Source organism: Gorilla gorilla, chromosome 7, assembly GCF_029281585.2.
Source record: "Gorilla gorilla gorilla isolate KB3781 chromosome 7, NHGRI_mGorGor1-v2.1_pri, whole genome shotgun sequence".
NCBI classification, from domain to species: domain Eukaryota; kingdom Metazoa; phylum Chordata; class Mammalia; order Primates; family Hominidae; genus Gorilla; species Gorilla gorilla.
Genome location: NC_073231.2, coordinates 59,531,855 through 59,545,181, shown reverse-complemented (window position 1 = coordinate 59,545,181; position 13,327 = coordinate 59,531,855). Strand labels below are relative to the sequence as shown.

At 40.9% G+C, this 13,327-nt stretch overlaps 1 protein-coding gene across 6 annotated transcripts in view; it reads left to right on the top strand.

The window, feature by feature from the left end:
- Window positions 1-13,231, top strand: part of CHD7 (chromodomain helicase DNA binding protein 7) — a 188,858-nt gene extending 175,627 nt beyond the window's left edge. For 5 of the 6 annotated variants that reach the window (XM_063709272.1, XM_063709275.1, XM_063709273.1 and 2 more), the window contains 7 exons: window positions 607-767; window positions 2,219-2,446; window positions 2,689-3,132; window positions 7,140-7,361; window positions 8,430-8,570; window positions 8,786-8,890; window positions 11,253-13,231. In XM_063709272.1, the coding sequence (XP_063565342.1) occupies window positions 607-767; window positions 2,219-2,446; window positions 2,689-3,132; window positions 7,140-7,361; window positions 8,430-8,570; window positions 8,786-8,890; window positions 11,253-12,170 (2,219 nt within the window). In that variant the 3' untranslated portion in view covers window positions 12,171-13,231. The remainder of the gene's footprint in view (window positions 1-606; window positions 768-2,218; window positions 2,447-2,688; window positions 3,133-7,139; window positions 7,362-8,429; window positions 8,571-8,785; window positions 8,891-11,252) is intronic. The other variant, XM_063709274.1, reaches the window with a different exon arrangement.
- The last annotated feature ends 96 nt before the right edge of the window (window positions 13,232-13,327 follow it).

The window sequence follows — 13,327 nt, the reverse complement described above, 5'->3', positions numbered from 1 at the left end:
ATGGAAGTTAACTTGTAGTGACAGTGTATTAAGAATTCTATGTGATTTTAATTTTGACAAATGTGAGGGAAGGTGGTCATTCACTGAGTAAATATTGTTAATCATTTTGAAACAATTGGTGCTTGTTATATTTTGATTCAGAAGTAAAGAGTGGGAATAGAATCTAAAAATAACCAATTTTTTAAGTCACAGTACGGTTGCTAAAACTGGCCCAAAGTAAAAATAGAGCACGTACTGTGCTGTAGCTGGAACCTTCAACTTTTGACAGAAGGTCAGCCCTTTTTTCTGTGTGGAAGAACATAGACTCTTGAGTCAATGACTTGGTTGGCTATCAGCCTCTTGTAAGGTTTACTTGCACAGTGCTAGGTGGCTAGTGACTAACCTGTCTAAGCCTCTGTGTCATCATCTGCAAGATGGAAATAACACCATCTATGTTAAAGGGCTGTTGTAAGCTTTAGACAACAGTGCCCAATACCATTCTAGCCATGTAGTAGGTACTCAATAAAATGGAGCTGATTAGTATTCACATTTTTAATCATGTCCTTTCTAAACTTCAGTTTCCCTGATACTGTGGTTGTGAGTAATGCACATTAACTCATTTCTCAGCAGGAGCTGTCTCTAGAGGGAAGAATTTTGATGAAGAAAGCAATGCTTCCATGAGCACTGCTAGAGATGAAACCCGAGATGGATTCTACATGGAGGACGGAGATCCTTCAGTAGCTCAGCTCCTTCATGAAAGAACATTTGCCTTCTCGTTTTGGCCTAAGGTTGGCAGGTTTTTGTTGCTGTTGTTTTGCTGACCAAAAAGGATTAGGGTAGAGGAAATCTTTCTAGCTTGATTTTTCAAGTAATTTTAAGGTAAACTTTTGACACAGTATATGAAGACTATAGATTTTTCTTATACTTTTAAAGAATGATCTGAAAAAGCCCAAAGAAAAAAACTGTAGAACACTTTTCTAATAGGATGGGAAATGTGATGTGAAAGAAAGATAATAAGAAATAGAAGTGTTTATATGGATTGATCTTTGGCTCCATGTGGCTTTTAGGTTACTTACCCCCGCTGTCTAGCATAATCTATGGATTATCACTGTGTTTTAAAATTTTTTTGTGAAATAAAGCCTTCAGATTTAAGACAACTTTATAGTTTTGGAAACCTACCAGCTTCTTGACTTGGAAGAGGGTGTACTGTTGACCCATTTGCTTTTGACGCATTATGAGATAATTCCAAATGTAGTTATCTGTAACCAAAAGCAAAATGGAAATTACTTTTTTGGCTAAATAGTATAATTTTATAATAATTCCCTGTGTAATTTAGGTCTGTTTTTCAGGGTGAGGAAATAATCATCCTAATCACCATAACAGGGCTGTCTGGTTTAAAACAACACAAAAAATGAGCTTCAGTCAGCCTACCCCCCAGGCTCATCTTTCCCAGTATTATTGTGTAAGAAACAAGGTGAAAATTTTGACCAAAGAATGTACTGTCAAAGACATTTTGTTTCCTCTGTCTATCCCTTTAGTTCCCCTGTTATGCTAACCTCCTTTATTGAGTGTAGGAGGGAGTTTCCTAGATCAGTCAAAGGTTATAGTAGCAGGCACTTTTAATCTATGGAAACTCAGTCTAAAGCTGTAATTAGAAATTTTTAATGTACACGCTTCAATGAAATTTGAAGTGATAATAGGTAGGGAATGCAAATTGACATTCATTAGGTGTTCCTAGGTTGGTGCCCATTTCATAATGCTGAACTTTATTAATAGTGACGCTAATGATGTCCTACTTCCTGGGACTGCAATCCAGCCTGTAGATCTGAAGGGCCAGGGTGGCAAGAAGCTAATGCAGGGTTTCCATTGTCTTCTACTGACATCCACCAGCAGAGCTCTATGGAGCTTGTACAAGAGTTACTTTTTAAATATGAAGATATTTTGAAGGTGGTGATTATGTAGTACATTTTTCTGTTTTATGTAGTTCAGTGTTCATAATTAAAAATAGCATGTTTTCTGTGTTGAAGCCACCTAGGACCTTCTGCCAGATCAATGCCATTATAGGAGATTTTGTTTATTTACTTTCTTGTTTGATTTCTTGCCTTGTTTTCTTTTACTTTTTGTCCTCCAGTTGACTTTTAAACATTTTATGCTCTTTTGCATCTTGATGGATGTATTTATCTAGTAATTTTAACCAGGGCTTTGTTAAAATTTCTTGTGACTTTTCTTCTCCTTCCAGGATAGAGTAATGATAAACCGATTAGACAACATCTGTGAAGCAGTGTTGAAAGGCAAATGGCCAGTAAATAGGCGCCAGATGTTTGATTTCCAAGGCCTCATCCCAGGTTACACACCCACCACAGTGGACAGCCCCTTGCAGAAGAGGAGCTTTGCTGAGCTCTCCATGGTCGGCCAAGCCAGCATAAGTGGGAGTGAGGACATCACTACGTCTCCTCAGTTGTCAAAGGTGAATTAGAATGGCTTGTTTCTGCAGCTTAAAAGGGAGCTCTCTGAGCCTTAACTGAGTTTGCGAGCTTATATTTCACTGGCCCTGCTTAGAAGTAAGATAGCTGCTGTTTCCTCAGCTCTGTGCACCAGTCATGAATGCTTAATTCCTTAAGCTTCTTGTTCCTTATTTCTAAAAGCCAGCCCATATAGCAGTACTGTTTTGGCTCACTGCAACTCTGTTCTGTTGGAATTTTTCAATAGGAAGATGCCCTCAACCTCTCTGTCCCTCGCCAGCGGAGGAGGAGGAGGAGAAAAATCGAAATTGAGGCCGAAAGAGCTGCCAAGAGGCGAAATCTCATGGAGATGGTTGCCCAGCTTCGAGAGTCTCAGGTGGTCTCAGAAAATGGACAAGAAAAAGTTGTAGATTTATCAAAGGCCTCAAGAGAGGCAACAAGCTCTACCTCAAATTTTTCATCTCTTTCTTCAAAGTTTATCTTGCCTAATGTCTCAACACCAGTGTCTGATGCCTTTAAGACTCAAATGGAACTGCTCCAAGCAGGCCTTTCGCGCACACCCACAAGGCATCTCCTTAATGGCTCCCTAGTGGATGGAGAGCCTCCCATGAAGAGGAGGCGGGGAAGGAGGAAAAATGTGGAGGGACTTGATCTGCTTTTCATGAGCCACAAACGGACGTCATTGAGTGCAGTAAGTTGGGGAGCTTGCCTGCATGGCGATTGCACATGTTGACAGCTGAGGGTCCCATGATGCTCACGATGCTGGGCTGTGTTTCTCTCAGCAGCATGGTATGAAAGCCAGCTTCCTCCACTAAAGAAATAGTTTTACAATAAACAGTCATGATTCTGATCATTGATACAGATCACTTGGCGTGAACGAAGTGTAGCTTGAGGATGTATTCTTCCCAAGTTCTGATGTGTTGATTGCTCTCAGAAGAACAGCCAAACCTAGAAACATGTTCTTCTGAATCTAGAATTGTTATCTTTGAATTCTTGAGGTGGAACAAGTTCACTGATATGTTTTAGGCCTGGCATTTATTAAAATTAGTATAAATGTTTCATTTTGGACCTAAGATTTGGGTTAACATAAAAAGCTAGTGACTGCAAATTCTCCTATCTCCGTAAGTAGCTATTTTAAAAATTTGAGCTGTGCTTTTGCTAGAATAGGTTTGAATAGAATGTATGAACCAATGGATTTTGACTTTTCCTTTCTCAGTTCAGAGGAAATAAATGAATGCAGTATAATCAAAATGATTTTCTTTCTTAATCTGCTTCAACTACATCTCACCCAAAAATGTGGTGCCTGACTCACTGATGACCAGAATTTTATCCCAAAGAGCACAATTACATGTGCTTTTTTAAAAAATGGTTTAGCACTATATGTCTTCAACCTATTGACCAGAAGCCCCAGTCACCATAGTGGCTGGAACTCCTTGTCTGTGTTGTGAGGAGTGGGTGCTCCAGGAAGCCTTCCAGGTACTGGGCCATCCTGGACCCTTCTTCAAGCAGTGGGACACAGTTTGGGAAACTGAAATTTGAGATTGAGGGAAGACGGTTGTCTGTTTCAACATGTTTTTACTTACACCATCCCTATTATTATTTGCCAATTTTCTATTTCTTGAACTCAGAGAAAGCTTAATAAGAAGGCAGGAAAAGACATGGTTGAGTTAAAGTTCAGAAATGAAAAATAACATCCACTGAAATTTCTTTGCCCTCTGGTGGGGTCTAATTAAAACAGAAGCATTCAGGTGGCTAAGAGTAAATTTTCAAAATTGGGCCGGGCGTGGTGGCTCCCGCCTGTAATCCCAGCACTCTGGGAGGCCAAGGCAGGTGGATCACTTGAGGTCAGCAGTTCAAGACCAGCCTGGCCAACATGGCAAAACCTTTTCTCTACTACAATTATAAAAATTAGCCTGGTCTGGTAGCACGTGCCTGTGATCCCAGCTACTCAGGATGCTGAGGCAGGAGAATTGCTTGAACCCGGGAGGCGGAGGTTGCAGTGAATCGAGATTGCGTCACTGCACTCCAGCCTGGATGACAGAGTGAGACTCCGTCTCAAAAAAATAAATAAAAATTTTTTTCAAAATTGATTACCAATGCAGTGATCATCATAATGGTCATATTTGTTGATGGTATGATTGTTTTCAGAATCCTGTAAAAGTACACTTTGTAATGGACTAGCTGTGACTTACATGTTTTCCGTAAGTTAAAATGCCATTTCTAGGGGTATGGCCCTCAGACAGAGTTGTAGCACTAGTGAATAGCCTTCCTGTTTGAAACTACTTCTTTGATAGATTTTGTTGACTGATAAATTCTTTCTCCATAAACTTTAACAAATTGGGAAGTTTCTGCAGCTGACACTTCTTTTTGTTTATTACCATGTTCAATATTTGTAGGTTTTTTTTGTTTTTGAAACAGGGTTTGTTTTTGAGACAGGGTCTCACTCTTTCACCCAGGCTGGAGCACAATGGCACAATCTCGGCTCAGTGCAGCCTCCAACTTCCGGGCTCAATCGATTCTCCCACCTCAGCCTCCCGAGTAGATGGGACTACAGGCGTGCACCACCATACCTGGCTAATTGTTTTGTATTTTTGGTGGGGACGGGGTTTCACCATGTTGCCCAGGCTGGTCTCAAACTTCTGGGCTCAAGTAATCCACCCACCTCAGCCTCCTGAAGTACTGGGATTACAGGCAATCATGTTCAGTATTTGGATCACGACACAGCTTTGTCTCTGGATCAGGTGTTAGGAATTAATAATGCAACACACGTGCTTTTTTCCTATTGCAAGTACACATCCTATTTTAAATCTGAGACTGATTTTATTCATTTCACTATTTTAAGCCGTTGTTAAGAATTTGTTGATATTTTTCTTTTTCTAAAGTCCCATTTAGAAAGCCTGAGAGAATTCCTAATTGAAGTTAGAGAATGTATTTTTAAAACTTTTTTTTAACTCACATTTTGAAATGTAGGGATTCCTCATTTGGTGTTGTCGGGGGTGATGTGCATGCACATAAAATACAAGGAAAGCACTGATCGATCTGTAAATAAACCAAGTAGGAAAAGATGTAAAGGCCAGCAGTGTTACCTGGATGAAAGAGGACAGATCCTAGAATTTAGTATTTTGTCAGCACTCTAACTGTGCTGCCATGAAAAAGTAAGAGTGCATTCAGCAACAGTGGACAAGCTGGCGCTATTCCCTGTGCCAGCACTGAGAGTCAAAAAATACAGTCCTGACAAGTGCTTGCACTGGAGAATGCAGTGTTTAGGATGGGGTAGCACATAAATCATAATGTGTCCTGGTTGTTCATGTGTGCCATGACCAAGGGATGTCTAGGGTAAAGAGCCCAAAGGAAGCCTGGGCGTGGAGGGAAGAGGATATGGGGAGAAACAGATGAAGAAGTTTCCCTATGGATGGCTGTACTTCAGTTAAGTTTTGAAGATCATGTAGTAGTTGGTCATTTTAAAAGGGTTGGCAGAGAACATGTGTAAGAGGAGAGAGCCTCTTGGGTTTGAAGAACTGAGGAATTTGCTGAGGAAGTGAGCTTCAGCAGAGATGAGCTTGCAGAGAAGGCAGGATGCAAATCATGGAGGGCCTTGATGCCATTCGGAAGAACTTGGATTTTGTCCTGGAGGTAATAGGGATGCAATTATTGAAAAAAATAGGAGAGTGATGTGACATAATTTTTTGAACTGGGAAAGGGTGCAGTTTAGAAAACTGACTCCAGCGTAGTGGTGTGGAGGTTGGATTGAAGATAGGTGGGATTAGAATCAGGGAGACCATTTAGGAATATTGCAATAACCTGGGTGGGAAGTGACAAAAGCCTGGGCCATGGTAGAGCTGTGGGGAAGGAGAAATGGGTGTCTGGAGGTTGAAATAACTGTAGACTTCAGTTAGTGGTGTTCTTTCCAGTGTTGCCACACATGTCTGAGACAAAGTGTCCCACTACCAACAAAATTATATTGTGCACAGAGTGCCAATAAGTTACATATAGACTGGCTTTTAGAAATTCCTTTAGTATAAATTATCTTTAATATCATTATCCGGGGATCTCCAAGAGAGACTGAGAGGCCGCCTTTCATGCATATCAGCTCAGACTATACCCCCCATGTTGTATTCCCAGTGGCTGGCTTAGGATTTCAGAGCATGGAACCTTAGTGGACTATAAATTTTTTACCTAATTACTAGTTCTACAGTGTGAAGAATGATATAAAAGTTTCGTCTTCTTCTTTTTATTTTTATTTTTTTGAGACGAAGTCTCACTCTGTTGCCTAGGCTGGAGTGCAGTGGCACAGTCTCTGCTCACTGCAACCTCTACCTCCTGATTTCAAGTGATTCTCCTGCCCCAGCCTCCCAGGTAGCTGGGATTACAGGCAAGCGCCACCATGCCTGGCTAATTTTTGTATTTTTTGTAAAGATGGGGTTTCACCATGTTGGCCAGGCTGGTCTCGAACTCCTGACCTCAGGTGATCCGCCCACCTCGGCCTCCCAGAGTGCTGGGATTACAGGCGTGAGCCACCGCGCCCAGCCTCATTTTCTAACTTTTAATAGCTGTTCCCGAACAACTAGACATTGTTTCTAGTAACTATTTTCCCTTTTTGATAAAAGATCCATTCTAGGATAGCATTTTCTTGAAATAGGACATTGTCAGAGGCTCTCTCTTCGTGTGAGAATTCATACCATTGTGAACTTTCTGCAGGAGGATGCTGAGGTGACCAAAGCTTTTGAAGAAGATATAGAGACCCCACCAACAAGAAACATTCCTTCTCCCGGACAGCTGGACCCAGACACACGGATCCCTGTTATTAATCTTGAAGATGGGACTAGGCTGGTGGGGGAAGATGCTCCTAAAAATAAGGATTTAGTTGAATGGCTGAAGCTGCACCCTACTTACACTGTTGATATGCCAAGTTATGTACCAGTGAGTATTGCAGAGTTTAGAGTTGGAAGGAATCTTGCAGGCCGGTCCACTTCATTCCCTTACAACATAGAAATCCCTGACAGCTGGTCCCTCTGCCTTTTCCTTGAATGTTTCCTGGTCTCAAACATTTCCCAGGTCTTTGTTGTTGAATCTTCTTCATTACAGATACTAGCTTCAGGTCTGTCTTACTGAAGGCAGCCTTACAGTTATTTGAAGATGTGCATTATGCATTTCCTTACTGTTTGCTTCTCCCATCAAACTCATGTGACTTCTTCAGTTATTCTTTCCATGGCATCGTTTCCAGGCAGTCTTAGTATTGGGGTAACACTGTTGAATGCACTTTCTCCAGTCTCCAGACGAGGCCCCACCATCCCAGAGTGCTGTGAAGCCATTACTTCCAGAGATGTGACCAGTTAGTGCAGCCCAAGATTGTATTAGCTGCTTTTATGGCAACTAATCCTGGTGCCTTATATTAAACGTTAGACAGTTCATATCTCCAAATGGTTTGTCACACGAACTGTTTGCTAGCTAGCAATGCAAGTCTTTTGCTTTCTATATTTATGTGATTGATTTTTTAAAACTTAAATGTAGAGTTTCACATTTTATTTTTTGGGTTCAGCCTAGTGTTCTTGCCACTCAGAATGTACCCCCACCCCCTACAAGATCTGTCTGTTTGTTGGTTAGTTCTCATTACAGACAGTCTCATGTTGTTGATGGGGTATCATCTCTGTGTTCATTGGAGACACTAACTAGAAATTAGTAAAAGTACTACAGAAAGCCTCCTTTAAAAGTATCATGACTTGGTTAAACATTTAAAGAAAAACTTTAAGTGAGGTTATTGATAGACAAAAGGAAAAGCCAGTTCTCACTTATGTATTCCTTAATGGACGGGTAAAATAGGAGTTTTTTCTTTCAAAGAGAAAAATATGGTTTCTAATATTAATAATTAAAATGATTCTTGAAACTTCCATAATAATTGAAGATGATCTGACAGTTCTCTTTGGCATTTATATAGAGAAGAATAAGTACTAAATACCAATTTTACTAAATATGTTTTTTCTTTTGCAGAAGAATGCAGATGTGCTGTTTTCCTCATTTCAGAAACCGAAACAGAAACGACATAGATGTCGAAACCCTAATAAATTGGATATAAACACTTTGACAGGAGAAGAAAGGGTGCCTGTTGTCAATAAACGAAATGGGAAGAAGGTAAACGCTGGGAAAGGGAATTGATCACTATGCGATTTCTTAGCCCAGAAGGAAGTGTTTTATCCTGCCTTCTTCTATAGGGGAAAAGAATCCTGTCTGCCCGAATGCATGTGTGCGTGTGTGTATGTGTGTATTATAGAAGGGGGAGGGAGTAGATTAACAGAAAGGGGAGGGAAGACTGTGTTTTTAATCATTTGTCAAATGCCTCTACCCAGATGGGTGGAGCTATGGCGCCTCCAATGAAGGATCTACCCAGGTGGCTGGAAGAAAACCCTGAATTTGCAGTTGCTCCAGACTGGACTGATATAGTTAAGCAGTCTGTAAGTACAAACTGCATTTCTATCAAGAAAGGTAGCTATACAAAACTGTTTTCCTTAGTCTTTCTTATTTTCTGTTGGCCATTAATTATTCAGTTGTAACTTAGCTTAAAAGAATTGACATAATACATCATTTTCATACATCATTTCATACATCATTAATACATCATTTCTTACATCAATATATCATTAATCCAAAGTGAATTCATTTATCAGCTCCAATTTAAAAGGTTTGTATGGAAACATACATTCACAATCTTAGAGGTAGACTTCTCCAGGGGGGATTGCCCCAGGTAAGCCTACTTAACAGCTCACCTGTGGAATAGGATGTATGGTGGTTGAGATCATTAAGATTAACTGTGATTTCTGATGTAAAAAAAACAAAACAAAAATACAACAGTTCTGCCTAAAAGATTTGTTACCATTAGCTTTTTAAAAATTTGTTCGTGACATGCTGGTTCTTTAATTATACATTAAAAATGTCTTTCAATGTAACATTCTGTTGATCTTAACACACGTGTGAGTTTGTGAACTGACACCGTAGTCAGAATAGGGTTCCATCCCCCCACCCCCACCACCCCGAGTTCCCTCACACCGTCCTTTCCCCGACCCCAGCCCCTGGCTGCCGCTGACCTGTTGTCCATCCCTGTCTTTTTGAGAATGTCCTGAAATGGAAGCATGAAGGACATAAGTCTTGAAGCAGTTTCTTTCGCTCATCATATGGAAGGTCATCGATGGTCGCATGTGTCACAGTTCTCTCCTTTCTGTTGCCAAGTAGCTGTCTCCATTGCATAGATGTGACACAGCACGGCTTAGCCCTCACACACTGAAGGACATCTGGGTTATTTCCTGATTTTTGAAACTATGATTAGAGCTGCTATAAGCAATTGTGTACAGGTTTTGGTGTGAACATAAGTTTTCATTTTTCTAGGGTAGATACTAAAATATAATTACATTTTCCATATTTCAAAAATACTTTTACATATATTTGAAATATCCAAAATAACACATTATAGAGGGCATAAAACATCCTGGGTTTATATTATGTTATACTATTTTATAATTTTTCTCCCATACAATATCTTTTTTTCTTTTCTTTTTTTTTTTTTTTTTTGAGACAAGGTGTTTGTCACCCAGGCTGGAGTGCAGTGGTGAAATCACAGCTCACTACAGCCTCATTCTCCCAGGCTCAAGCAATCCTCCCACCTCAGCCTCCCAAGCAGCTGGGACTACAGGCACACATCACCAAGCTTGGCTAGTTTTTGTATTTTTTGTAGAGAAGGCATTTTGCCACGTTGCCCAGGCTGGTCTCAAACTCACCTCAAGCAATCTGCCTGCCCTGACCTCCCAAAGTGCTGAGATTACAGGTGTGAGCCACTGTGCCCAGCCAAAAATTTTTTTTAATTGACAGATATTTAATTGACAAAAATTAATTGATGAATCAAATATATATGCAAGGTGTACAGCACGGTGTTTTTTTCTTTTAAGAGACAGGGTCTTGCTGTGTCACCCAGGCTGGAGTGCAATGGTGCAATCATAGCTCACTGCAGCCTCAAACTCCTGGGCTCAAGCAGTCCTCCCACCTCAGCCTCCTGATTAGCCAAGTAGCTGGGATGACAAGCATATGCCACCACACCTGGATAATTTTTTTTTATTTTGTAGAGATAGGGTCTTGCTATGTGCCCCGGGCTGGTCTCAGACTCCTGGGCTCAAGAAATCCTCTAGTCTTGGCCTCCCAAAGTGTTGGGATTACAAGCATGAACGACGGCACCTGGCTTCAAAGTGATGATTTGATATAATTATACATTATGTACTTTCCTTTTTAAAAATTTGTTATGGGTACATAGTAGGTGTATATATAGGGTACATGAGATATTTTGTACAAGCACACAGTGCATAATAATCACGTTGGGTAGATGAGGTATGCATCACCTCAAGCATTTACCCTTTGTATTACAATGTGATTATACTCTTTTAGTTATTTTTAAATATACAATAAATTATTGTTGACTGTGTAGTCACCCTGTTGTGTTATCAAAAACTAGATCTTACTCATCCTAACTCTATTTTTGTACCCCATAATGTACTTTCTGATGTATGATTTCTTGAGTTAGTTATGGATGCAGCTAACTTGACATTTACCTCACTGATGAGTAGCCTTGAGCAATTTTTCTGCAGTTCAGCAAGCTAACATAATAATAAAAACAAGTTTTGCTGTCATTAAGTTTTATCATTGAGCTGTTAGGAGGGAAGAACTACTTAGGTATTTCCATTTGGAATGGCAGGTTCACCACAGAGGCTCAAATTGAGATCAAGTTGTCTTCGACAGCCTTTATAGCCATTGTTTGCCTCCCCTGTCCTCCAGGGTTTTGTTCCTGAGTCGATGTTTGACCGCCTTCTCACTGGGCCTGTAGTGCGGGGAGAGGGAGCGAGCAGAAGAGGAAGAAGGCCCAAAAGTGAGATCGCCAGAGCAGCCGCGGCCGCCGCTGCTGTGGCCTCCACGTCAGGGATCACCCCTTTGCTGGTGAACAGCCTGTTTGCTGGAATGGACCTGACGAGCCTTCAGAATCTCCAGAATCTCCAGTCGCTCCAGCTGGCAGGCCTCATGGGCTTCCCTCCAGGACTGGCAACAGCTGCCACCGCCGGAGGCGATGCGAAGAACCCTGCTGCTGTGCTGCCCCTGATGCTGCCAGGAATGGCGGGCCTGCCCAACGTGTTTGGCTTGGGCGGGCTGTTGAATAACCCTCTGTCAGCTGCTACTGGAAACACCACTACTGCTTCTAGTCAAGGAGAACCGGAAGACAGCACTTCAAAAGGAGAGGAGAAAGGAAATGAGAATGAAGACGAGAACAAAGACTCTGAGAAAAGCACAGATGCTGTTTCGGCTGCTGACTCTGCGAATGGATCTGTTGGTGCTGCTACTGCCCCGGCTGGATTGCCCTCAAACCCACTAGCCTTCAACCCTTTCCTCCTGTCCACAATGGCCCCGGGCCTCTTCTACCCATCCATGTTTCTACCTCCAGGACTGGGGGGATTGACGCTGCCTGGGTTCCCAGCATTGGCAGGACTTCAGAATGCCGTGGGCTCCAGCGAAGAAAAGGCTGCTGACAAGGCTGAGGGAGGACCCTTTAAAGATGGAGAGACCCTTGAAGGCAGCGATGCCGAGGAGAGCCTGGATAAGACTGCAGAGTCCTCCCTCTTAGAAGACGAAATAGCACAGGGTGAAGAGCTAGACTCACTTGATGGGGGGGATGAAATAGAAAACAATGAAAATGATGAATAACCAGTACCAGTTCCAGTTCAAGTGTTTAAAACTTTTGACAAGTGGTAGTCCTACTGTTTACACTCACAGTTAATGTTCATACCTAGTTTTATAAGCTGTTCTGTAACATAGTGTAGCAAAAAAAAAAAAGTTCAAGTCATGTTATACAGGTGTGTCAAAAGGTATCTTGGTCATTAAGTATTGTGCAGTGCATTATTTATTATCCCTAGGAGAGATGAAATTTGAGAGGTGATCATGTCTTTTTAAGGAAACTTACATAATGCTCTGCTTTTTTTTTTCTCTTGGTACCATTGGTATTATAATAAAGAGCAATTTGTAACTGAGTGGCACTAATGGAAGAAAGTGCTGCTCAAAGGAAGTATGAAGTTATATATTTAATTTTTTAATTTTAATTTTTAATTTTTTTGCTGTGAAGGTCAAGCTGAAATTTACCATACATATCATACTTGCTCATTTGTCTCCCTTTTTGACTGTATGGGGGTTCCCACACTCGCGCATACACACACATCCATACACTCTGACAATCTCCACGCTAGTGTGAACGCCTCTGTCCCGAGGCGCAGCAATAATAAGGCAGCTGTTGAATGTGAAGGGTCCCTTTGGAAAATTAACCTACTGGGAGGGTTCTTGCCAGACAGAACTACAGTTCCATTGTCTCGTGGTCTTGTAATGCACTGGTAAAAACAAAATAAATAGATGAATAAATAAAGAGTGAGAGAAGAGAGAATCAGGTACCTTTTTTAAATTAAAGGACTTTGTTACTTTAGCCACAAAGCTAAAACAGCATTACCTCAGCTCTTAACTAGCCTTGAAGTTTACAGACATGACTTTGTAAATGTATTGTTTTTCTTTGTTGTGATGTCCTTTTATTTTTTTCTTTGAAAACTGCTATCATGTAAGATAAAATGTAAATTGCTGCCAACTGTAGTAATGATGCTTTTAATAAAAGTGACCCATGATATGCAGAGATGTAATTATAGAATGTAGTATATAGGGAAACTGGTGTTCACTCTATTTTTTGTATTCGCAATAGATGCAAATACAGCATTCTGGCTTTTGTACAGTTTCTTGATATATCCTCTTATACTAGATTAGCTTTTGGTAAGACACTAAACTGTCTCGAAGACTAGACAGGAAGGAAAACCGTGAATTACTCT